A 26,139-nucleotide genomic window follows, 5' to 3' on the forward strand; every position below is an offset into this window, starting at 1 on the left:
AACTCTGCTGAATGAGCAACATCCCATCAGTAACTCTGTCTTTAGGTGCGTCGGTTGAACCTGTACAGGGAGGGTGAGTCCACACCCTACAACGAGGTTCTGCATGGTCTCACCCTGGACCGCTGTTGGGACGAATGTCTGTCACTATCTGGTTATGAACAACGCAGAGCCGCTATTGACCTTTACAACAGGTAAAATGACCAGACCAAAGTCTCTGAGCTCTGTAGTGAACAAAGCCGGTGTCGCTACAATTTGTAGTTTTTGGATGGTTCAAATTATGTGTCGTTGTGAAGCTCCAGTTCTACACAGACCATCATATGGCCTGATTCAAATTGAAAAATCATGCCCAGAGTTGTTGGTTGACTTACCTGGACCAAGTTTGCTGACTTGTTGACCTTTACAGTTGGTGTGTTCTTCCAATGAGGTGAAGGCACTCTCTGTGAAAATTCTCCCTCTATGTGACTTTATATGACTTTCCAAGTCATATTAATCATATTATGATGAACTTTTTCTGTTTTCTCCTCAGACAGAATCAATGGACCAAACGAGGGCTTGCTGTGGTCCCCACCAAGTTTGGCATTAGCTTCACAGCCACCTTCCTCAACCAGGTCTGATCCAACAACATATGAACTGATAAAATTCCAGTAAGGATTTTACTTAGAATTAAGAGATTGCGGTGGAAATATTCTTGACTTGCTGCTTGCTTAATCTTCAGGCTGGTGCTCTGGCTCACATCTATACTGACGGCTCTGTGTTGTTGACTCATGGAGGCACTGAGATGGGACAGGGACTCCACACCAAAATGGTCCAGGTACAGAACTATATTAAACCATTTATTTGTACAGTTTGTACTTTTTCAAATTGGGAATTGGTGTTTTTTGTGGTTTTTCTAGCTATTTATTTGAGCTAATTTATATAGAGGCATAAATGAGATAAGAGACATAAGATAAAGAGCTTCACAGAGGCAGAAATACATAAAAATTAGATGGTAAAACTGACAATAGAATAAATTATCAATGAAATAAACAACCTGATTCAAGACTTGATATGTGACAAAATATGGAAAACCTGAAACTGCAGAAATTTTTTGCCGGCTTTGTTGAATCAAACTGACATAAATAATCCTATAAATAAATCCAACAGTTATATTAATGGGTAAATTTATGGGGATTACTTAGTTTTTTTTAAATGTACACTGTAACGAATTTCCTGTAGTATTTACTGCAACTACTTGGCAAAAAAGTTGCCAGTAAAATCATGTAAAATATACTGTAAAATGAATTACTCCAATATAATGTAATTTTTTTACAGTAAATTCTTGGCAAAAAATTGCCAATTAAATATTGTAAAATTGAGTTACAGTGACATACTGTAAGCCCATCTACAGTAGCTCCCTGGCAAAAAGGTTCCCAATTAAGTCTTGTAAAATTTTAATACAATATGTAACTGAAAAATTACAGTAATACCTTTTACAGGTTTTCGTTGTTTATAGATTACAGTATGCCCCCACCCCCCCAAAAAAGAAAAAAAAAACTACATTTGATCTAATTTTTAAAATTTGTTTTTATTCAATAACAATTTCCCTGAACAACTCCTATAATTAGAGCCTTACATACCGTTCAGCACATCTGCAATTATGACCATTATTAGCACATTCCTCAGAAACACTGGTAAGCACCAAAATTTTAAGGCTCTAGACAGCATGGAGAGGACATTTAGAGGAACCTTGGAGAATATTCTCCAACAATTATGCAGTGGAAACAGACAGTAAATATACAGTAAGATATAGAAAAACACAATGGCACAATACCTACATGATGTCCTTCATTTCAATAGGGAACATAGAACAGAATGAAATGTGAAGTGATGTAATGGGGCAGATCATGGGCTTAGAAATTACAGAATTCTATGTTGAGTAAATTTCAGATCTTTTTTCCCCTAAGTTAATGTAGGTCACAAAATTACAATGGCAAACTTCTTTATGAGTGTCCCCCTGGCTGAGAAGCCCCTCAACTGCTGTCTGATAAATGCAGTACCGTATGCCAAGTTACAGTAAAAGAGTGCAACATCTATAGCAAGAACCTGAGAACTCTCCGAGTAAATGCAGAACCTGAGTTACAACTCATATCAACAAGAAAGTTTGTAAACTAAAAACATTCACGCCCTAGTGGCATGTTACAGTATGTAACATATTAGGGAGGAGAGGAGACCTCATTTCCAAAATGGCCTAGGCACTAAGCCATTCAAAGTCCATTAATCGCCTCAGGAGTGAGGATACCCGCAGATTGACGGTGTTGTTCCTCTTCTCCTGGACCTTCCCACTCTTCTGGCCAACTTGCCTTTCCGTCTTTGTGCCACGACTTGGATTTATTCCCAAGAAACATCTGAAATCACATAAAGAGAAATATGAAAAACCTGCAATGACTGCTGGTGTACAGAAGACAGCACAATCCAGACAACATGACATAGAAATGAAGTACAAGGATAGATACAGTTCAATGTGAGGACAATATACACTTTCGAAACTTGGGTAAACTTTTGATTACATTACATGGGCCAAAAAAGTGACCCAAATGACTTTTTCTTTTCTATACCTTTGGAGTAAATTAATTTCATCATTCAGGATTCAAAATATTCCTCAATTAACTTGTTTTTGATCATAAAACATTCTTATTTTAGTTTTTACTTTTAACTTTTTAACAAAACACTTTTTATTCACTACCCTACTAATGCACAACATGGGTAAAAAATGACCCGCACTCATTTTGTATGGAATCTAATGTTCCAATGATACTGTAGGTCTTTGAATAAACCTATAATTTAATATTCCAATTCTGCAGTAAATATTGTTTTTTGTTTCACACAAATAATTTTTTCTTTTTCTTTCTTACTTTATGAATAAATACAGCTTTGTGTTTCCACATACAGTTTACATGCACACAAACTTGACGTGAACTATGGGATGAGCTCAGCTCAGCTCCCTTTGCAACTACTACATGTAAGTATTGTTCTTCCATTGTCCTGTTACTTTAGAACCTATTTCATGACAGTTGTGAGAGATGACTGAAGTACCGTATCTGTTGTAGACACTCTTTGCCAAACCAGACATACCCCCAATCAGGAAGCCTTCCAAATCACAGGAAATTGTAGCTCTAAATTTGGATTCAAAGGCAACCTGACAACATGTTGTTCTATACTGCTTTTATTTATTTTTTTAAAAAAGAAAGAAATTAACTTTCACTTTAGTATAATCTATTTATAAAAGATTTCCTTCAATAAGCAGATTATTTTTAAAAAAGATCTGAGGTGACAGTTTGTGGTCCAGTTATGTGTACAGTTAAATCTTATTCCTTTTGGTCATATTTCACCACTGTACAGATGTTAAACTAGAGAAATAGCTCAGTTCAACAGCTGTATTTTCTTTTTCTGTGACAAAATGACAAATAAACATGTCACAGGTATTGCATACAAAAATGTTTGGTCCCGCTCACTTCTTCAAGTAATGACTTGAAAGAATTATCATAGTATTAAGTTGTTTCATTTTAAATCACGCTTGCATGAATGAGTCATTTTTTGACCCATGTGAATAAACTTGCTATACTAATATAAAAACTGATTTTGTTCATGAAGTATGAAAGGAAAATAGAAACAATGATCTGTGGTACTCAAAAAAAGGATATTTAAAGAATACTTGGAATACTCAATCATAACATAAACTGATTTCAAATAATAAAAAAAAAAAAATCAGCCATTGTCAAATAAGATGGGAAATTAATGTGTGCCAATTTTGACCCATGCTGTGCATCAAAGGGTTAAGAATGTCCTTGATATTGTATGTTAAGTCTGTCGCTGCCTGATCTGTATTTCTGCCTGATCTGTATTTGTGTGGACTGTGCATGCGCATCATATTCTCCATCTTGGACACAGAAATACGGCAAAAACAACTAGATCAAACTGTTTGGTAAACACATTTACTTCGTTCTGGAATTGTCAGTAACTCATGCTTTTAATACTTTTCTTAAAAAAGTGTAAATATGTCAACACGTTTCCCATTTAAAAGAGCTCCATCTGCTGGCCGTCTGTGAGTGGTGTTTATGCGGGGAAGCGTGACACGGCTTCAGGATCTCATTATATTAAGATGGAGGGGCTCCTAGTCTCATCTATCTGTCTGATAAAGGAAATGTTTTGAGCTCCAGTTTATTGTTTTTTTTTTCCATCAATGTTCAGCGTCAGTTTATTAACGGTAAGAGGCGGAGAACACGTGCTGATGCAGCCAGGACTGTGAAAATGATAACAAGTAACAGGAAGAAGCGAAAATGCGTTTACCGACTAGATCTGAATAGTTGGTGTTGCCATATTTCTGTGTCAAAGATGGCGGACGTGATGCGCATGCGCAGTCCATGAATCATGATAAAATGTTGCTCTTGATGGCAAACTTTAAAAGATGATAAACCACCAGAATCCCACTCAAAGCAAGTACTTACCTTTCAATGAATTCCAGCCTGCATGATGCCTGTTCCTGGTACACCAGATTAAAATTGTAGTAGCTGGAAAACAGTGCAGCCATTCCAGCCACAAAGTTTGTGTTTGGTGGCAAAACCACCTGACCCTCAATGGTCAGCATCCAGTCGTTGGCAGCGAGAACTTCACCTTTAAGAAACAGACATGCAAATTTTTAATAATTGCTTTTGCTCTTGCAAAGCTTTAACTGTTACATATCTTTCATACAACCACAGTATTCATAAATTACAACCACAGAAAAGAAGCTGCATGTCTTTTCTTGTTGATATGCTGCTTTTTGTGAGCAATTTGTGCTGATAAAATACACTCTAACTCAAGAAAAAGGTAAATACTACCTAGGACAATTAGTCTTGGAGAATCAGGAATCCGCAGTGTTCTCTCCACATCAGCTGGTGTTGCTAATGTCTAAAAGACAAAGACAAAAAAAATATCATACAACCATCATAGCAATATAATTGTCATAAGTTTCAAACTATTTCACACTTACATCTGCCTGCAAAATAAGTGATTCGGGTGTCTCCCTGAAGTGTGCCATGAGCAGGAGGATTATGGCTGGGAATGGATCACACTTTTCTTCATTGTACTTAAGCAGGATGTTCTCCACCTCATCTGTGTTAGTGCCTGTTGGCTTCTGTTGGAAAAATCGAAGGATCACCTTCCCCTTTTCTTCCACATAAAAGACAAACGAGTTCACCTTGTTATTGTCCTAACTGATGACTGGTTGATCAAGGTGCCTCAATCGCGGTCACTGGATGTCGTCAAAACCTAAGTGTAAACAAACTAACATTAGCATCTTAACAACACACACACACACACATGCATTTGTGGACGTTAGCGTTTTTTCCTGCATGCTTGCTGCTATTTGGCTTTCAAGCACAGTGTATACATCATAATATTACGTTTTTATGTAAGTACAATGGTTAAAAATGAACTTATTGCAAGGATATTGTGGATGTGCGGGTATCGTCAACTGTGCTGCTTCTCTGTTCCTCGTCCTGTTGAAATGTGACGTTCAAATTCAACCGGCAAAATCGGTCATTACAGCGTCTAATTGTAAAACGATTCTTTTACAGTCAGGGGACAACTAAAATGTAATTTTACAATACTTTACATGAAAATTTTGCTGTTAGTAGTTGTATTTATTTATGGCCCACAATGCATTGCGATATACAATAAAACTTTGTAAAATGACAGAACAAGAGGTTACTGTATTTTTTTACTGTAGAAATTACAACAATTTGTTACAGTGTAGAAAACTGCATCATCTACATACATGTTGACCTCCATGTTGAACGGTTTCCAGGTTGCCAGCAGGGTTCTGGGTATCCCCTGTTTAAAGATCCACATCTCAGAGACCAGCACCAACACGGTGCCCAACACCAGCCCCACTGCAGCCTCCGCCTCCTCCGACCTCAACGGAGCTGCTGTCCAGAATGCCTGTGAGACTCTGCTGAAACGCCTGGAGCCGTACAAAACCAAGAACCCCAAAGGATCATGGGAGGACTGGGTGAGCAGGTTCATCAAGAATATTAGCTGTAGCAATCCTTCATTTTGTTTTAAAGAACATTGATGACCAATGTTTCACATTGGTTTATGTGAAATATACCCTTTTGATTTTGATTTAAATTGATTTAATGTATTTATGGAAGTCGCTGCTTTGAGGGGTTGTTATTGTTCCTGTTGTAAAGGTAAAGGCGGCATATTTCGACAGAGTCAACCTGAGTGCAAACGGCTTTTACAAGTAAGTTCAACACCTGATTCAATGCTTAACTTCACGTAACAGCAAATGAAGGAAGTTTACCAGAGTTCTTTTGCCCGACCAGGACACCAGATCTTGCTTACAGTTTTGATACAAACTCGGGCAGAGCGTTCAACTACTACAGCTACGGGGTAGCCTGTTCAGAGGTGGAGATCGACTGTCTGACTGGGGCTCACAAGGTCTGCACAAACTAAATCCAGAGTTATGAAGAAAGTAGAATAATAATATGTATGCACTTTTACAACAACTAGGGTTGAAGCTTTTTTGAGCCTTCTCTTCATTCAAAGTCTGTTTTTCATGACCTGTAGGCCTCTTTAAACTTGATTGTTCTATTATAAACATATTATATCAAACTTTATAAAATCTGAAGCTGTCATAAGATCATGTGAAAGCTCCTTAAATGTTTCAGTGCATCAGACCAGCTTTATTTTGTGCTACAGAACCTGAGCACCACAATAGTGATGGACGTTGGCCACAGCCTCAACCCAGCTATTGACATCGGACAGGTGAGTCAGTGTAACGCTTATAAACAGGAAACTGGAATTGCTTAATTTGGAGCATTAGCCTCATCTTTAACCCCCCCAGGTCTAAAGTGTCCCTGTCTTGGTAGGTGGAGGGGGGATTTATGCAAGGTCTTGGCCTCTTCACCCTGGAGGAGCTTCATTATTCACCCGAGGGTGTCCTCCTTACTCGGGGTCCTGGTTCCTACAAGATCCCAGCTTTTGGGGACATTCCCACTCAGCTCACCGTCTCTCTACTCCGTGATGCCCCCAATGACAAGGCCATCTTTGCCTCAAAGGTAACCTGGTTGGCTCTGTTGGCATCAGTATGAGCATCATTACAAAGAAAGACATGGAGGTTTTCTCTTCACCAGGCTGTGGGTGAGCCTCCTCTCTTCCTGGCATCATCTGTGTTCTACGCCATTAAGGATGCCATCAGCGCTGCCCGGGCAGAGTCGGGCACCACAGGACCGTTCAGGCTGGACAGTCCCGCCTCTGCTGAAAGGATCTGCAATGCCTGTACTGACCACTTTACCAAGCTGGTAGGTAAACTGATTTAATTTTCAAAGAGAAGACAACCCTCCTTACTCAAAGTGCTTCTTGGGATTTATTATACTTGTAAAAGTGGCACTGGGGTCTAGAAGCTTCCTTATGTGTGTAGATAGCAACGTCCATTTCAAACGTTGTCATACATTATCATCCTCATACTACCACATGTCTTTTGCGTTGTCATGGATGTTAAGTCAATTCTTCCAGTAGTGGTTTAGCTAAGTTCATATTTCACTCCCACGAGCCAATGTCAGTTTCAGACACCGTTTGGCTGTGGCAATGCATCGCTATAAAGTTGTTTCCAACCACCCAACATACCCTAAACACTCGCATATAGTCTTTATTCAAAAGTTCACAAAATTTCTACCATTGTTGTGTTGTATACATTCTTCTTCTGCTTTTACGTTCCCTTCCTGATTCTCTTCTTCTTTACTGGTTTGTTGCTTTCGCTAGTTGCATATCAGTTGTTCTACTCAGCACTGCCCCTGTGATTTCCAGTGGTATTACTCCTTTTTCTGCATCAAGCTATGAATAGCTAAACTCCCTGAAAACAGACCAAATTATGCACGTAATCGACACAAAAGACGACAAAACTGTCGATCTGTCTGCGTCGAGCATAAATGAGACTTAAGAACACATTCACACCAGTGTGAGGGACTCAGTTTGACTGGGCAGGGAATTCCATAAAAAAACTGCACATTTATATGTTTTGGTTTACTTTCACACTGTTCTTTACTTAAACGGACCAAACAACCTAGACAACATTATGCAGTTACAACAATTTGATCACTACGGGGCGATTATACATGTAACAAACCCTGACCAATAAGATGGAAGAAGAAAATTTGGCTCATTGATTGGTCAGAACTGATAGCAACTTATTCACCACAAGTAAACAATGAAGCAGCCATAAATTTGTGTAGTCTTGGGGTTTCTGTTTTACTTTTTACCTTATGTGGTTTTCTGTAGAATCTGTCCAGTATGAGCAGCAGAAGAGGCAGCAAGTTGTCCAAATGTTGTGCTACGACACGTCCTTCCTCACTTCTTCTCTTTGGTTCTCTGGGTGGTCTGTTTGTTTTCATACTGTAAGAGAACCACACAGGATTCATTTGCAATTGAACCAAGACCTCCAGTTTTCAAGCGGGCCAGAGTGCACTTCCTTAATCTGACCCAACGTGTGTTCACGCTGCTCCATATGAACCATACCATCAGGGTCCTCTAGAGCTGAACAAACAGTGTCATTGTAAATAAAGTTGTCGTGTACGTGAGTAAATCCTTATTTAACCCTGGTGAGCTGCATCATGTAACATGTGGGCTGTTTTTTGTTGCAGTGTCCTCCTGCAGAGCCTGGAACCTTCAGACCCTGGTCTGTTCAGGTCTAAGACAGAACACAAGAGGAAGCACTGATAATCCAGCATGGTTTCCACCCAGAGCTCAGGGAATAAAACCAGGTTTTTCCAGGCATTGCTTAGAAAAACATGGTCACATACCAGCAGGTCTAATCATTAATGGTTCACTACCATCATGCCGTCTAGCTGCCTCTGTAGAGCCTGAAGATCTGCTGTACAGTCTTGAAAGAGAAGTTAAGGAAGAACCTAAAAATCCTTCCTGATCTGTTTTGAAAACATTTAATAGAAATGTTGTTTGTTATGATAAGATATGACCGCTGCTGTACTTTTACTTTACATTATTCACATGAACGTTAACTATTATGTGAACCTACTGTTAATAAAATGGATTAAAATGGATACAATTTTTCTTTCTTTTTTTTCTTTTCTTCTTTGGCTTTGAGTTTCCTTCCCAGTCTGGAAAAATCCTGTAGAAAATAAACCAGAACAGATACAGACATACAGATCCAGTCAGCAAAAGTTCACTTCCTGTGATTATTTCATCTGTTAATGATGTCTTCACTGGAAAGTCTGAGACAGCGACCCTCCAGCACAGCTGACTTTTCCACCAGTACTTTATTCACCATTTATCACAAGGTTTGTAAAGGCTTGTGCACTGATTACATCAAGCATCTTATGCTGGGCTTACACTAGATACCTATTTGCAAAAGACTTTAGAAAACTGCCAGCTCACACAAGCTCACATCTAAAGACAAATTTTTTAGAGTTTTAAGTCTCAGACTGAGATTTGATGACTGTGAATCACCACAGACTACAACTAGATTCTTTTAGCATTTTTGTTATATGTTGGACAGTTGATATGGAACAGGGCTGATCTGCCCACAGTAAAGCAAACAGGAGGGAATTATACGTCATTATTAAGTGTGCCTTTGTGTCTCCACCAGGTGTTACACCGAGTCATCAGCATCTGGAGGATGAATGAGTTTCTCTTCTTCTCTCATTTGTTAGATCATGATGCCGTAACACATAAATCATCCACAGCAGACGTTTACTTCTTAATAACATCCACTCCTCTTTCTGGACTCTCCACCGATGTTTCATCACCGCTTCTTTTTTGTCTTTTTTTGTTGTTTCGGCCATTGTTGCCAGTGTTCTGACTCTTAGGATTCCTGTTTCTGCTTTGGACAGAGCTCATCTATTGCTTGTTGATCGTGTTGTGACTTGCGATAATATCAACATGTTTGATATTGTCACAGATCCAAGACTAGAGAAAGATTGATGTTAAACAGTGCAGATACCAGCTTAAACCTAACGATGGAGATGATGTGAGCGCTGAGACTCCAGAAAAACTCCTAAGATTTCCTAAAGACTTCCGTTTTTAGTCTACAACCGTAAAAATCGTTTGGTGTGAGCTCAGCATAAAAGGTCTGTTTTTTGGGGCGGAAATTCAGGTGTAATCCTTCTGGAAAAGATATCAGAAAGCTCCAGCAGGGGAAGCAGGTAAGTGACGCTGATGCTGTAGGTGACGTAGTTCCGGTGAGACGGCTTATTAAAATAAGGTGTGCTCAAACATTTATCAATTAATTCAATTGTGTTTTCGCCAAAGTAATCAAAATATTCTTGAAAGTAGGAAAATAATGTCTTTTAGGATATACTCTGGAGCACAGCGGGGAGGAGGTGGCCAGCCTGACATATTCTTATAGATCGGTGCTACAACAGAATCGTCATGGGGACGCCAAACCAAAGACCTACCCCATCCCCCTCATCCAAGGCCAAGAGACAGCGAAATGAGGATTCACCTGGAGATATTTCACCACCAGGGAATGACTCAATGGACGAGAGGGTATCCTCCCTCTGCCTTCAGGTGGGAGGACGGGTCCTGACTCATTGGTGGACACCAGCAGTAAGGGATGCTGTCAAGCTGAAGAAGGATCCCTATCGGGCCTTTTTGGCCTGTGGGACTCCAGAGGTAGCTGATGGGTATTGGCGGGCTAAGCAGAATGCAGCATCGCTAAGGCAAAAACTCGGGCATGGGAGGAGTTTGAAGATGCCATGGAGAATGACTTCCGGATGGCTTCAAGAAAATTCTGGTCCATCATCCAGCGGCTCGGGAGGGAAAAGCAGTGCTCTGACAACACTATGTACAGTGGGGATGGGGGGCTGCTGACTGGACTTTGTGGGTCGGTGGAGGGAATACTTCAAAGACCCCCTCAATCCCACTGACACATCTTCCGACAAGGAAGCAGAGTCAGGGCACCCTGGCGTGGGCTTGTCCTATACCTGAGGCTGAGGTGGTTACAAAGCTCCTTACTGGCAGGGCCCCGGGTGTGGATGAGATCTGCATGGAGTTTCTTAAGGCTCTGGATGCTGTAGGGCTGTCTAGGCTGACATGCCTCTGCACCATCGCATGGAAAACGGGGACAGTTCCCCTGGACTGGCACACCGAGGTGGTGGTCCCCCTCTTTATTTTTTTAAATTTATTTATTTTTCTTTGACCTGTCCTGTCCAGCATCTGAACAAGCCGAATGATAGTCTGGTTGCTGCATTGTGCTGAACAGATTTGCTCTGCCAAGGGGAGTTTTATGGATATAAGGCTCCTCTTGATAATCTGATTCATTTATTCATTTATTCATTTACTGTTATTTATTTACTTTGAATCATGGAATCTATGTAATCTTGCTGGACCTGACTGGACGGAACAGAAAAAGAAGGAAGACAGCAAAAGGGAAAGTAGAAAGAAGAAAGAGGAGACAAAAACTCAACAAATAGAAGACAACGGCCCATAAATCCAAGCTATCACCATACAACAAACTGCTATACTTGAACAGAAACACACCAGAAAAGCTTTTACAGAAAAAAAAGAGCTGATGGTAATCGAGTTCCTAAATAATAACCACAAAACAAAAAGATATCACAAACGTACCACAACAACAATCAAAGTACCAGATACACACTCACAGAGAAAAAACAAAACTTTCTCTTAACGTATAAACACACTGGACACCTGAGTGACTGAGTCAGCATGCAGAGGATGAGGAATGAGGAGTGATCAGAGATGAGGAGTGGTGAGTGAGATCGTGCAAATGCCTCTGGTGGACCAGAGACCCGGGCCCTCAGCAGCCATCCCAAAGCATAAATCCAAACCACCCCATATCGTAGATGACCCCAGTCCAACCCAGAGGTTGGCAGAGGAGAGCCCCAGCCAGAGACCCCCATGGTTACATGGCACAGTTCCCGGCGGGCCAGGCTCGGCATGCACTACAGTATATGCCCCCCCCAGAAGTTGTTTGTGTGTTACTTGTGTTTTTGTTGTCTAAAACTGAGCGGCAAGTCGCCACAGGGTGCAGCCAAGGAGGCCAATTAGGCTAGGTTCACACTGCAGGGCGTAATGCTCAATTTGGATCTTTTTGTGAAATCCTGTTTTTTTTAGAGTTCGTACACATTTTCAATTAAATGCGACTTGTATGTGATCTCCTGTATGAACCTTATGTGCACCAAAAGTGTCTCGCATGCGTAGAAGACACGATGACGCTTGCATGTGACGTCTTCGTGTTTGCGGAAGAAAACATGGACGGTAAGTGTATGTTGCAATTTTAAAGTTATTGTCCAACTGTAGCCAGCACATTTTCAATGGCATCGTTTTAGGGAGGAGATTATAAAAAAGGAGAGCCTGATTTTTGGCCATGGCATGTTGTGGAGCAGTGGCAGCAACGTCTGTACAGAGAAACGTGGGTACAGAGTCGCAGCCCGGAGTGGTGTAGAGTGATGTGAGCGCCTTTATTGTATGACGTGTAGGTCGGATTAATGCGACCTGGCCTTTCAGACTGAAGTCACATGGCTAAAGATCAGATATGTATCGGATTTAGGACCACATATGCAGAGGGCCTGGGTCGCATTTGAAAAAATTGGATCTGTGTCGTTTAGACTGTTATGAAAAGATCAGATACAGGTCGCATAGGGGTAAAAAATTCGGATTTGGGTCACTTCGGCCTGCAGTGGGAATGAAACCTCTACTCCACCCCGCATGATGTGCACGCCTCCCAAATCGCTATTTGGGTGTGTGTGTGTGTGTGTGTGTGTGTGTGTGTGTGTGTGTGTGTTTATGTGTATGGAGAGAGAGCAGGGATGAAGAGGGGTCCGGGATGTAGGCCCAGAGGGAAGCAAACTTCTCTCTAGATGTTGAGCAGCTGCCCCCCCATGACCAAGCCACACAGCGAGCACATCCAATGAGCCGCTGGAGGGTGTTCTCTAACTACAGGGGGATCACACTCCTCAGCCTCCCCTGTAAGGTCTATTCAGGGGTGCTGGAGAGGAGGGTCCGTGGGATAGTCGAACCTCGGATTGAGGAGGAGCAGTGTGGTTTCGGCCCGGTCGTGGACACTGGACCAGCTCTACACCCTCTTCATGGTCTTTGAGGGGGCATGGGAGTTTGCTCAACCAATCTACATGTGCTTTGTGTACTTGGAGAAAGCATTTGACCGTGTCCCCCGGGGACTCCTGTGGGGGGTACTCCGGGAGTATGGAGTGCCGGACCCGCTTGTACGAGCTGTCTGGTCCCTGTACGACCGGTGTCAGAGCTTGGTCCACATTGCCGACAGTAAATCAGAATCGTTTCCAGTGCGGATTGGACTCCGCCAAGGCTGTCCTCTGTCACCGATTCTGTTCGTAACTTTTATGGATAGAATTTCTAGGTGCAGCCGAGGTGTGGAGGGGATCCGGTTCGGTGGCCTCAGGATTGGGTCTCTGCTCTTTGTGGATGATGTGGTTCTGTTGGCTTCATCGTGATCTTCAGCTCTCACTGGAGCGATTCGCAGCCGAGTGTGAAGCGGCTGGGAAGAGAATCAGCACATCCACGTCCGAGACCGTGGTCCTCAGCCGGAAAAGGGTGGAGTGCTTTCTCCGGGTCTGCAATAGGGTCCTGCCCCAAGTGGAGGAGTTCACGTATCTCGGGGTCTTGTTCACGAGTGAGGGAAGGATGGAGCGGGAGATTGACAGGTGGATCGGTGCAGCTTCTGCAGTGATGCGGGCTCTGCATCGGTCTGTCGTGGTGAAGAAGGAGCTGAGCCAAAAGGCAAAACTCTCGATTTACGGGTCCATCTACGTTCCTACCCTCAGCTATGGTCATGAGCTGTGGGTAGTGACCGAAAGAACAAGATCGCGAATACAAGCGGCCAAAATTAGTTTTCTCCACAGGGTGGCCGGGCTCTCCCTTAGAGATAGGGTGAGAAGCTCGGTGATCCGGGAGGGGCTCAGAGTAGAGTCACTGCTCCTCCACATCGAGAGGAGCCAGATGAGGTGGCTCGGGCATCTGGTTAGGACGCCTCCTGGACGCCTCTCTGGTGAGGTGTTCCGGGTACGTCCCACCGGAAAGAGGCCCCGAGGAAGACCCAGGACACGCTGGACGGACTACATCTCTTGGCTGGCCTGGGAACACCTCGGGATCCCTCCGGATGAGCTGGTGAATGTGGCCAGGGAGAGGGAAGTCTGGGTTTCCCTGCTTAGGCAGCTGCCCCCGCAACCCGACTCCGGATAAGCAGCAGAAAATGGATGGATGGATTTGGATTATTTTTTAAAAATCATTTTGTTTAATATGAATAAGCAGATTATGAAAACTTGAAAACTTCAACAAAATAAGGAAATAAAACTTGTGAATGTGTCTACATCCCTAAACATATCTGTCACCTCTTTGCACTTCAAATGGATTTTCATAAGGAGAATTATAAACGGTTCACCTGCACATTCTGTTTTCATGTCTTAATACATGTCATCAAAGTTGTGTGTGGTTTTATCCAGATCTTCAAAATCATAGTCCGTTGGTATGAGCATATCCTGTGAAACTACAGCTTTAGAGATTATCCCTCTGATTATGCTCTGTTATATTCAGAGGTACAGGCCATGTTTTCAGTAATGAGCTGGTAGGTGTGGCTTGAGGTAACAGTGAGCACACAGAACAACTATTAGTAGTAACTGTATGTGCTACCTGGACTGCAGTCTCATCCCAGAGGTTGTCATGCTCATCGTGATGATCTATTACATGTCTGGGCTTGATTGTACGTGCTTCAGAGATCTTCAGTAGGCATCTCAGGTATCAAATATAGACAGACGGTACAAGAATCAGTGAGATTAAGACAAATACACGTGTCTAATGTGTACGACTTACACTGCTGAGATGGTGTCCAGCGGCGTCTTCGCTGAGTCCCTCCTCTGGTGGGTGATGGCATGATGTAACACTGTTACTTTGGCAACCAGTTTTTTCTCCCAGCGATTCATAAAGTTGCTAATTCTTCACAGGTTTGAGACAGCTTTCCCTATTGGTGACAGCTTCCTGTGTAACAGGGCTTCTCTATGAGTCCATGAGAGCCCCTGGTACCTTTTTACAGTGTGTGAGGTGAACCTACGTAGATCTTCCAGCAATTTAACTGCAGTTGGAGGGGTCGCAACACCTGGTACACACGGAGAATGCCAGGGTTTTCTTTTGATGGCTTTAATCAAAACCCAGTCTCCTGGTCTCACTGTGAGGTTCTGCTGTTCAACTCCTTCCCGTGGTGCTAAATGTGGTATTTCAAAGGGAGTTAACCCTTCTTTAGTTGGAGTGATGTGCATGTGTAATGCTACTAGGGGAATGCAATAAAGTCATTTCTTCCCTGTTTCTGCCATGATTTTTTTAAAATGAGTCCTTTACTTTGCCATTATGCCGCTCTACCAATCCTGTTGATTGTGGGTAATAAGCACAGTAATTTTAATCGCTATGTATTAAATAACTTGATTTACAAAATGTGTTCCATTATTACTGCAGATTCTTTGTGGAACTCCTTGGAACTATACTTATACAGGTTTTCTGGGAGGATTGGTTTTCCTGCTGATCCTCTGTAGATATTATCTGTCACACTTAATGTTGCTCCACTCCAGAGCCACGTTTCTGGACTTGTTCCACAGGTATCACAGTAAAGTTATACTCACGCCAACCTATGTGTCACATCCAATTAGCAATTTTAATGTTATGTTGGCCATCAAAATAACATTAAAAGAAATGAAATTAAAGAAATGAAAAGAAAAACATGACAGGCTGCTTGGTAGGGAAGCACTAAAAATACAATGAAGTTCATTTAGATTCAGTTATTTGCTGCAAGACGGATATTTTATATTTAAAAACCCATCTCTCTTTTTTAAATACTTAAACAATTAATTTTCTCATGATAATTACAAAACAAATTACAAATACAAAACTTAAATAAAAAACAGCCTCTGCCATGAAAATGAAAAGCATTTATAATGTGTGGAGAAACAAATCAAATCTCAGCTAAAACACCATCAAAAACAAAATGGCCGCTGAGTTTTTATGACTTATTGTATTGCGAGCTTTATCATCATTTAATCAAATGCAAATGGTAAAATAAATGAGGCTCAGAAACAGAAACTAGGACCTCACATGTTTTATTGTTTTATATGACCTGAATGATCAGAAGCAAACCACTGTTTGCTGGGAGCGTCTTTAAAATGAAATAATCACATTTTAAAAGGTACAACGTTGTGTAATAAGATATCAAGGAGAAGTAAAGGTGCACTATTGCTGATAAAACAGTCAGAAATATATTTTTATTTTTCAGCTAGAATCCAAACTTTAATCTCTCAGGGGTTAAAAACTTACAGAATATGAAGAGAACTCTAATAACCACTGATTGGATCAGCTGGAAAACAGGAAGTAGATTAGTTGTATTGGAGGTTTTTCTTTAACTTCCTGTTTTAGCAGGAATGTTGTGTCGTAGATAAATTCTTTATCAAAAGGGCTGCTGATATTAAGAGTCTGCAGACAGAGGTCTTTAATGATCCTTTATTCGGCCGACCAGGGGGACACCCCTTCAGGACAAAAGACCACGTACAATCATTCTCCCAAGCTTATATAGCCTGCCTGCCACTATTTTCAGACACACAGCATCCAGGCACGCAGCTTTGTAGGGCTGACTGGTTGACATCATTTTGATATCATGTTATAATGTCATACTATTAATATTCTGCTGACCAGAGCTACACCTGTTGTTTTTCAACTCAACTCTGATACATTCATACTTCCACATTTCCCCCTTTCAAATATTTCAGAGTAATCGGCCCTAAGACGATACTCTGAAACTTACAATAGGGAAACCTTTTTTAAGCACACATGTCCACACACGCAGGTCTCAAGCATAACATAGGAGCCAATCTGAACCTCCCGTACGAGGGCGAAAAAAACCCCGAAGGGAGAAAAAAATTCCCCCGTGCCCCCCCTGTTGGGCGAGCACCGGTAACTTTCGATCTTACTTGACACTCAGGCACGGGTAGGCCAGTGGACCCCTGCACGAGACCTTCTAAGTACTATGACAGAAAGTAACCATACACACACAACAAAGAAACTCCATTACAATCTGTTTTTACAAGGATAACCTATTACAGAAGATTTCTGACTACAAAAACCACACGTGAATAACACAAGATAGAGTCTTTTTCCAGGCCGGAGGCAAACAGGAGTGTTGGGTCACCAGCCTTTCATCACAGGTTGCCGACCCTTTGTCCAACCGACTGTAGTTCTATTGAGACGTCACAGGTCCAACTCAGTACGGACCAATTGAGCAGCCATGATGAAGGATGTCTGTTTCTTGAGACTCGTACTCCATGCTCTCCTCAGGGCGGGAACGATGCACATGCCAAACAAGAAAAGAAGGATCAGAACCAAAGCTGACCCAACTCCCACCTTTATCAATACATTTTTCCAGTCAGCCATTAACTGGTCCAACCAATCAAGGGACCAGTCGCTCTTTCCAGCATGCTCCCGCACCTCTCTCCCCACCCGTATTATTTCTTCCATGGCAGAGGTAAAAGAACCATCTGGCGCTGTGTTAGCTGGAATAAAGGTACAACAGTCTTCCCCGAACATTTGACATATTCCACCCTTATCTGCCAGAAGCCAATCCAGTGCTTGCCGGTTCTGTAGTGCGAGTCTGCTAGTCTCATGCAGCTGTTCTCCTAGCGCACTCAGTCCCTCGATGGTGTGGTTGAACAACCGCTGTTGATTATAATATATATAATTTATCCAGTTAACATTTTTATTCACAGTTATCCATGGTAGTATAGATTCTATGCCGGCCACTACTTCATTTCTGGCCGAAAATTCCACAGGAATCCCTTTAGCAATTCCAATTGCATCCCGATATACCCCATGAGAACCCGAGACCTGACGCCTACTCCTACGCAGCGCGCCCTTGTCTTGTTTTAAGTTAAGAATACTATTTACACCATTGTATACTACCATAGCTGGCACCTTTAAGCGAACAGTAGCACACAACCCCACCCAAGAGGGGGGTAGGGTGCTACGTAGCAGATTATTTCCACATAACCAGAAGCTATCAGCGACCGCATGTGATTGGTCTCCGAACCAAAATAGGGTTGGAACCGTGATAGACATATTCTGACAGTCCTGATGTGGGGGCTCCGGGTTTTCAAACCATACTGCATTTTGCTGGAGAAATCCTCCGCTGGCAAAACACTCGTATGCGGCGTTATAGTCCACCTCGTAAACCGTGGGAGGGGCCATGGCGGTATTTGCCACCTGGTAAGGTTCACACAATTCCTGGATTTTGTAACCCCTATATTTATTCAAATAACCATGCATCCTCTGGGCCCCATAAAGTAATCTACACTTCATACCACACATCGGGAGCCCGAAGAAAGCATTCGTCGTTGTAGACTTGAACGCTTCCTCTTTACACACCCGGCGTTGTTCCTGGGCACACTCCCAAGAGCTGTACTTATCTGGGACAACAACCGGAGGGGCTCCAGGCGCCTTTGAGCACCATATGCATTCCTCCGATGTCATTTCCTTTACTGACAGCCAAGCCCAGCGATACCAAGTATTGGCCATCGCTTCCTTCCATAAGTAATCTTCACTAGGTCTAAACCCTCGTACTTCCGGTTGCCCCTTTACATCCTTAACCCCCCCCCCCCCCTTTAATGTTTTATCATGATAACTATTTACCAAAGTATCTAACCCTTGAGGGGGAAGGGTGAATGACTCAACCACCCCATTGTCTGGTTGGCCATCAGTAACCACGGTGGGCTGCGGTTCAGGTGTAAAATCAACTTTATTCACAACAGGGGTGTTAACTGTGGTCTGGTAAGAACTTACAACCTTCCCAATCTCTAATAGACCTTCCAGTGTGTCCCATGCAGCAGCCCATACCTGGTCAACCATTAAGGATGTTATACGTGCTAAGTGTTCATACCCCAACACACCTGGTACTGTCTGATGGTTACCTATACCTGCCTGTGGGCGTGGAGTAATGATTGCTTCAAGACCAACCTTATCCGGCTCCAGGGCCGGAACCACAGCTAGAGGGGGAGTGGGCCCCTCCTTTACAAAGTGAACTCCCCATTGCTTGGCCGGTGCAGCTGTAGGAACATAAACACTTAAGTCTGAGTCCAGAGGTTCTAGCCTGGACCCCAAAACCTCACCTCCCTGAGCACCGCTTTTATCCTTCATCCCAGGATTCACTGGAATGTTATGCCCCTCTACATCTTGTTCCTTAATTGATCTTACTTTCTTCCTATGTTGTGCCAAAAGGGCAACATCTGTCTGAAATACTGAGTCACGGGTAGTGTGTAGATGTGTGCGGGTGCATGCCGGCAAGAGACCTGACCGATAATGACATTTGGCATGTGAGCCGTACTCCCCCTGGTCACTGAGGTCGCTCCCTCGTTGCGCAGTTGCCCCTCTGTTTCCTTGAGAAGGCCCTGGTGATGGGACGACGTGGTGACTGTTGCTTCGGGTCCGGATTGGTTGAATTGTCCCTGTCGAGAACCCTGTCTCGCCCAGAAGAAGAAACCAAAGGAATGTCAAACTCAACATCATCGGGCGGCAACTCTGAATCTGCCCTGACAGGACTATCTTCGTCAGCTGCATGCGAAGCGATACTTCCCCTTTTGGGGGACTGGTCATTTGAGAATGCTGTACAATCCGACCAGTCCCCAGGGCCCGTTTTGCAGTTGTTGGTCGTAGGTGCCAACGAACAATGGTTCAGATGATGCCAAGCGACGCTCCCTTCGACCTGGACCGCAGTCGGTGTGGCACGGACCACCGTGTAAGGACCCCGGCGTCTAGGAGTGTTCCACTTTCTTCGAAACTCCTTAATGTACACCTTATCCCCGGGCACCACTGGACCAGATGTCACAGAGACAGGTTTTGGCTCGTTCGCTTTTTCCTGAAAATAAATTGCTTTATGGATAGCAGACAACTGTTTCATATAACTGTGCAGCTCCTTCTCCAACTGCTCCAGCGGGGGCCCCTTAAAAGGACCCCGAAACTGCGGGCCCGGCATGGGACGACCTGTTAACATTTCATGAGGAGACAAATGTGTGACCCGATGAGCTTGCATGCGATAACTCATTAGGGCCAGCGGTAATGCGTCATGCCACCGCAAACCAGTACATGCACAAATCTTATTAATTTTTGCTTTAAGTGTGCCATTCACTCGTTCCACCCCTCCCTGGCTGGAGGGAGTGTAGATACTTCCGTGACGGACTTTGATTCCGAGCTGGCGTAGAACGCCTTTGTAGACCTTGTTGATAAATGCTGGTCCCGAGTCTGATGAAAGGATGGACGGTAAACCAAACCTAGGGATTACCTCACGGACCAGGAACTTCACGACCGTTCCCGCCCCCATGTCCTTTGACGGAGTGGCCTCCACCCAACGACTGAAATGATCAAAAACCACCAAAAGGTAGCGCTTACCATGTACCGGGACCAACATGTCCACAAAATCTAAAATCAGATGACGAAACGGGCCTTCCGGGACAGGAATTCGCGCTGTGGGGGTGACAATACCTTTCCGAATGTTATTTTGCGAGCATATCTCGCACCGATTAAGCGCATCCGTCACCAGTGCCTGCAGGTACGGCGCCCAATAACCCTGTTGTTGTATTCGATGTATCACCTCATCTCGCCCACAGTGGTCTGGTTTGTGACACTCTGGAATTAAAAGAGACAAAAGTGAGATTGGAGCGACGATCAGGCCGGTATGTGACCGCCATAACCCTCGCCCATCTTTTGTAGCACCCCTTTTTTCCCACATGTTTTGTTCACTCGCGCTGGCACGCGCTTGCATTAATGTGATATCGTCGGGTGTAACAGATGGTTCCAACTCCACAGCTGGGGCCAAGACGGCGACCTTGCAACCTGAAGCGTGCTTTGCAGCTTCGTCTGCCGCATTGTTTCCCATTGTGGTGATGGAGTTGTCTTTCCGATGAGCAGGACACTTGATAATGGCCAATCGATGTGGAAGCATCATGGCCGAGATCAACTTCATAATCTGTTTCCCATGCCGAACAGGTTTACCATCTGATTTTTGAAAGCCGCGCAGTTTCCAAACTGCTCCAAACAGGTGACAGACTCCGTGAGCGTATGCTGAATCTGTGTAAATATTAGCAGAGGAGTCTTTAGCAAGTTCACAAGCTGCAGTAAGTCCATACAATTCAGCTAATTGTGCAGAGCAAGGTTGTAAACATTTTTCAGCTTTTATTGTTACGAACGTCCCTTCCTTTTGTTGCACCACGGCGTAGCCTGCGTGAGTTCCCATGTGGTCTCGAAAGCATGACCCATCCACATAGTACGTAACCTGTGCGTCGTCCAACGGCTCAGATTCCAAGTCCGGTCTCAGTTTTGTGTACCTCGTGGTCTCAGCGACGCACTCGTGTGTATCACCTTCAAATTCAAAAGGTAACATATTAGCAGGATTTGTGGTCTCACATCTCTTAATTGTTACATCTGGATAGGTGAGCAATGGTAGATACTGAAGGCAACGTGCTGTTGTCAGAACAAGTTTGCTGTGATTGATCAACTCTGTGATTTTATGATGGGTGTAAATAACCACAGGATATGACTTAGTTATTGCAGACGCCTTTTCATACGCCATGTGAACAGCTGCGAGGCCCTGGTAGCAGGGGGGCCACCCTCGTGCTACGTCGTCCAACCTTGCACTGTAGTAAGCGATGGGTTGTTTCCTTCCACCAGCACATGAGTCTTGTGCCAATACAGCCGTTGCGTACATGTTGCATCTGTTTGAAACGTAAAGATAGAAAAGTTTATCATATTCTGGCATTTTCAGCGCTGGGGCATTTTGCAGTTCCTGCTTGAGCACATCAAAAGCCAACAGTGCCTCTGTGGTCCACTCCAAAGACTTCTTTAAAGTCTTGGCTTCAGAGGACTTCAGGAGATCCCTAAGCGGCGCCGTCTTTACTGCGTAGTCCTCCAACCACTCCGCGCTGAATCCTGTGATACCTAAAAAGGTCATTAGGTGCGCGCATGTCTGTGGACGCGGTGCTCGACTTATGCCTTTGAGGTGGTCAGGAGACAGAGCTATTGTTCCATGGGAGATTACTCTGCCAAGGAATTCCACCTGAGGCTGGCAGAATTGCAGTTTTGTCCGAGAAGCTTTGTGTCCACATTCTGCCAGTCTCTGCAGCACTTTGATCGAGTCGCGCTGACAATCTTCAATGGTGTCTGAACAAATCAATATATTGTCTACATACCGGATTAGGACGCTGCTCAAATCCAGCTCCTGTAGATCCTGACTCACCACGCGATCAAACCACGCGGGGCTGCTTGTCAGTCCCTGGGGCATTCTGGCGTAGCTTTATTGTCGACCTCTAAAGGTAAACGAAAACAGATATCGTGACTCTTCTGCCAGAGGGATACTGAAAAATGCTGAACAAAGATCCACTACTGTAAAAAACTTAGCTTTAGTAGGGATGGCATTCAACAGTCTGTGAGGATTTGCGAAGTCTGCAGCGACATCTTCAAGAATGGCATTGATCGCCCTTAGATCATGGACCAGTCGGTACTTTGATTTATCTGCTTTTAGAACTGCAAGAATTGGGGTGTTACAAGGACTAGAAATCTCAATCAGCACTCCTGCTTTTAAAAAACCATCAATTAGGACTCCAATCCCTTTTTCATCAGCGGGATTAAGTTTGTATTGTGGCCGCCAAGGTAAAACTGCACCTGGTTTTAATTTGACAGTAACTGGGCTGGCTGAAACTGCCAGTCCCACATCCGTCTCATGTCTGGACCACAGTTGGTCCGGAACCTGTGTTAAAATATCAGTTTCCAGATCAAATCCAAGGGGGTTGGTTTTGCATGTCATCATTATGTTTTTCCCTGGTAGCACCACCATCTGAGGTGTTGCTTGTAATGACAGATCACACCTAATTCTTAACATTGAGCCATCCTCTGAAAGAGAGATTAATGGGTTCTCTGTACTGTTCCATGTTAAATGCTCTGCAGTTCTTACCATCGGACCGAGGTCCCTTGAATGGTATCCTGGGTTTACCAACAGTGTAATGTGTGGTAAGGATTGAGTAACACAGTACCATTTATCAATAAAGGTATTGTGGTTTACCTTTAATGCTGCGCCTTGGCCTCCAATCAGGATATATGGAGCCTGTATTTTAACCATCACTCCATCCGTCTCCTTTTCCCACTTATCCTGAAAGGTTGAGCTGGCTGATGGATCAAAGAACATTGTACAGTGAGGAGGTAATTTTGGTGGAGAACCTTCCGGGGCCCAGGCCTTTATGCATGCCTTCCATTTCTCCAACTCCGAACCCAGAGGCCCCTCTATGTTTCCCAGCCAATAAACATTTGCTGGTTCTGCTTGGGCATTCATCTGTAAGTTTAATCCACAACTTTCCACATATATTCCCAAAGGGGAACATAAAATTTTGAGGCCCAATTTACAAAGTGCATCTCTTCCCAACAGATTGACAGGAGTTTGGTCCGAGACCAAAATGGGTATTTTAATTTCATCATTACCTACTTTCATTTTTACGGGAGCAGTAATAGGAACCAATTGACTTTTTCCCGAGAATCCTACTGTCTTCACAAAGTTGTTTGACATGGGAAGGTTCTTGGCAAGGGATCCCTGTATGCATGAATGGGTCGCCCCCGTGTCAATCATCATTTGGACCTGTCGATCCTCAATTTGGACATTTATCATGGGGTCGGTGCGTGTATGCATAATCAATGGGTACGAACCTTTACCCGCAGGATCCTCGGGACCCCCCTAAAGCTGAGAGGGTCTTGGTCGTGGGCCACCCAGGGGTCCACCTCCACCTCTTCTAGGGAAGCCTCCGTTTCTTCCAGGACCACCTGCTGGGAGGGGCATAAGCCGTGGGCACGCCTTAGCAAAATGTCCAAACATTCCACAATACCAGCAGAGGATGGATCCCTGCCACGCCCCAGACGAGGGAGTACCAAGCCTTGAGTATGAAGGACGGAACGGCTGGGGACCCCTAGCGGCCTGTGTTGACTCAGGAACTCCAGCAGTCTGACCCGCACCTGGATCTGAAAACACAACAGCTTGAACCTTTTCTTTCAGCTTGCCTTGCAAATCATTTAGTTGCATCTGTGCCAGCTTCCTTTGAATCTAGAGGTCCTGTTCAGAAGTCTTAGTTAGGTCTTTCCTGTATCGGGTTACTGCATGAACCACATGATCACGGAACTGTTGCGCTGGCATAGATGTTAGACCAACGACATCCTCCAAACGTCTGCTGACATCCTTTGGCATTGAATCGATGACTGCATTTCTGAAAAGAGTGAGCAAAATAGGATCATTTTCCACATCTTTCTGAGACTCTTGACGCCACCTTTTTAACTGCGTATCGATGTATGCTGCTGGGTTCTGGTCGTCCTTCAGAGGTTCCCCTTTTAAAGCATCAACATCAATTTTATTAGGGTACTGTTTGCGTATTCCTTGCCAAATCACCCCCTTATAGGCTGCTAATTCTGTTCCATCTGCCCTTTCACTCAAAATCCAGTCCAGTTCATTGTCTCTGAAAAACTGCTGCATTTTAGACAACCCCAAAACCTGAGCGAGGACAGCTTTGATGAATGAATGAATGAATGAAAAATACTTTATTAATCCCAAAGGGAAATTCAATATTGTAGTAGTAGTATTTTTTTTTTTTTTTTTTTTTTTTTTTTAAAACAATCACATTAATTAATTAAGGGCTTTGTTCTTCAGCCTGATAGCTGCTGGAAGGAAGGATCTTCTGTATCTCTCTGTCTTGCATTGGACTTGAACAAGCCTCCCACTGAACACACTCTGTTGTTTCGTCACGTCGTTGTGTAGAGGGTGTGAAGGATCTTCCATTATCTTCGTCAGCTTGTACAGAATTCTTTTTTTGATGATCAACTCCAGCGGCTCCAGAGTTACTCCAAGCACAGAACCGGCTTTCTTGATCAGTTTGTTAATTCTTTTCAAGTCTCTGGTTCTGATGCCGCTGCCCCAGCAGATTGCTGCAAAGCTGATTGCACTTTCAACAACAGACCTGTAGAACATTTGCAACATTTTGGTGCAGACGTTAAAAGATCTCAGCTTCCTTAAGAAGTAGAGTCTGCTCTGACCTTTCTTGTAAATGTACTCAGTGTTGCTTTTCCACTCAAGTCTGTTGTCCAGCTGAACTCCAAGGTACTTGTATTCCTCCACCACCTCCACCTCCTCTCCCATGATTGAAACACTTCTATGTGTGTTCTTGTTCCTCCTGAAGTCAACAATCATCTCCTTTGTTTTCTTGGTATTCAAGATGAGATGATTGTCACCGCACCATTTCACAAACTGACCGACCAGTTCTCTGTACTCTGCTTCTTGTCCATCACTGATACACCCAACAACTGCTGAGTCATCAGAGTATTTCTGCAGATGACAGAACTCAGAGTTGTACTGGAAGTCTGAGGTGTACAGCGTGAATAGAAATGGTGAAAGTACAGTCCCTTGTGGTGTTCCAGTGCTGCTGACCACCATCTCAGACACACAACCTTTCAGTCTCACAAACTGTGGTCTGTTTGTGAGGTAGTCGTAAATCCAGGTGGTTGTGGAGGGATCCACCTGGAATTTCTGCAGCTTCTCACACAGCAGAGCAGGCTGAATTGTATTAAAAGCACTTGAGAAATCAAAGAACATGACCCTCAAAGTGCTGCCTGACTGGTCCAGATGAGAGTGGGCTCTCTGAAGCAGGTATATGATGGCATCTTCAACCCCAAGCCCATTACGGTATGCAAACTGTAATGGGTCCTGAAAGGTGTTCACCTGCTTGCTGAGGTGAGCCAGTAAGAGTCTCTCCAGGACTTTCATGACGTGAGATGTCAGGGCGACTGGTCTGTAGTCTTTTGGTTCAGCTGGTTGTGGTTTTTTAGGCACTGGAACAAGGCAGGATGTTTTCCACAGCACCGGGATTCTTCTCTGGCTCAGGCTGGTGTTGAACAGGTGCTGGAGAATCGAAGTGCTGATGTCACCCAGTGAAAGAAATGTTCCAGCCGTGTTTGATTCCAAAGCCTTAATCCACTTGCCTCCTCCTGCGGATATTTGAGGGAGCTCTGAGACCAAACCTGTCAGGTCCCGAGCTGAAAAAGGATGATAATCAGCCCTTGTTCCCC

General features: G+C 43.7%; 2 protein-coding genes and 1 long non-coding RNA gene across 3 annotated transcripts in view; 2 read left to right on the forward strand and 1 right to left on the reverse strand.

Moving 5' to 3' along the window:
- The window catches only part of LOC121635253 (xanthine dehydrogenase/oxidase-like), a 52,703-nt gene extending 43,626 nt beyond the window's left edge, over positions 1-9,077 (forward strand). The window contains exons 27-36 of the mRNA XM_041978363.1: positions 46-191; positions 527-608; positions 716-811; positions 5,825-6,028; positions 6,210-6,262; positions 6,345-6,459; positions 6,721-6,786; positions 6,891-7,079; positions 7,155-7,322; positions 8,661-9,077. Coding sequence (XP_041834297.1) covers positions 46-191; positions 527-608; positions 716-811; positions 5,825-6,028; positions 6,210-6,262; positions 6,345-6,459; positions 6,721-6,786; positions 6,891-7,079; positions 7,155-7,322; positions 8,661-8,711 — 1,170 coding nt within the window. The 3' untranslated portion in view covers positions 8,712-9,077. The remainder of the gene's footprint in view (positions 1-45; positions 192-526; positions 609-715; positions 812-5,824; positions 6,029-6,209; positions 6,263-6,344; positions 6,460-6,720; positions 6,787-6,890; positions 7,080-7,154; positions 7,323-8,660) is intronic.
- The window catches only part of LOC121635255 (NLR family CARD domain-containing protein 3-like), a 1,000,352-nt gene that overhangs the window by 321,560 nt on the left and 652,653 nt on the right, over positions 1-26,139 (forward strand). The window lies entirely within an intron of this gene.
- Positions 1,546-5,288, reverse strand: LOC121635337. The gene is made up of 2 exons (XR_006009408.1): positions 5,216-5,288; positions 1,546-2,384 (listed from the first exon to the last, which is right to left on the reverse strand). It is a non-coding gene; the product is annotated as an uncharacterized LOC121635337 (long non-coding RNA).

The sequence above is a fragment of the Melanotaenia boesemani genome, chromosome 24 (genome assembly GCF_017639745.1).
Source record: "Melanotaenia boesemani isolate fMelBoe1 chromosome 24, fMelBoe1.pri, whole genome shotgun sequence".
NCBI classification, from domain to species: Eukaryota; Metazoa; Chordata; class Actinopteri; order Atheriniformes; family Melanotaeniidae; genus Melanotaenia; species Melanotaenia boesemani.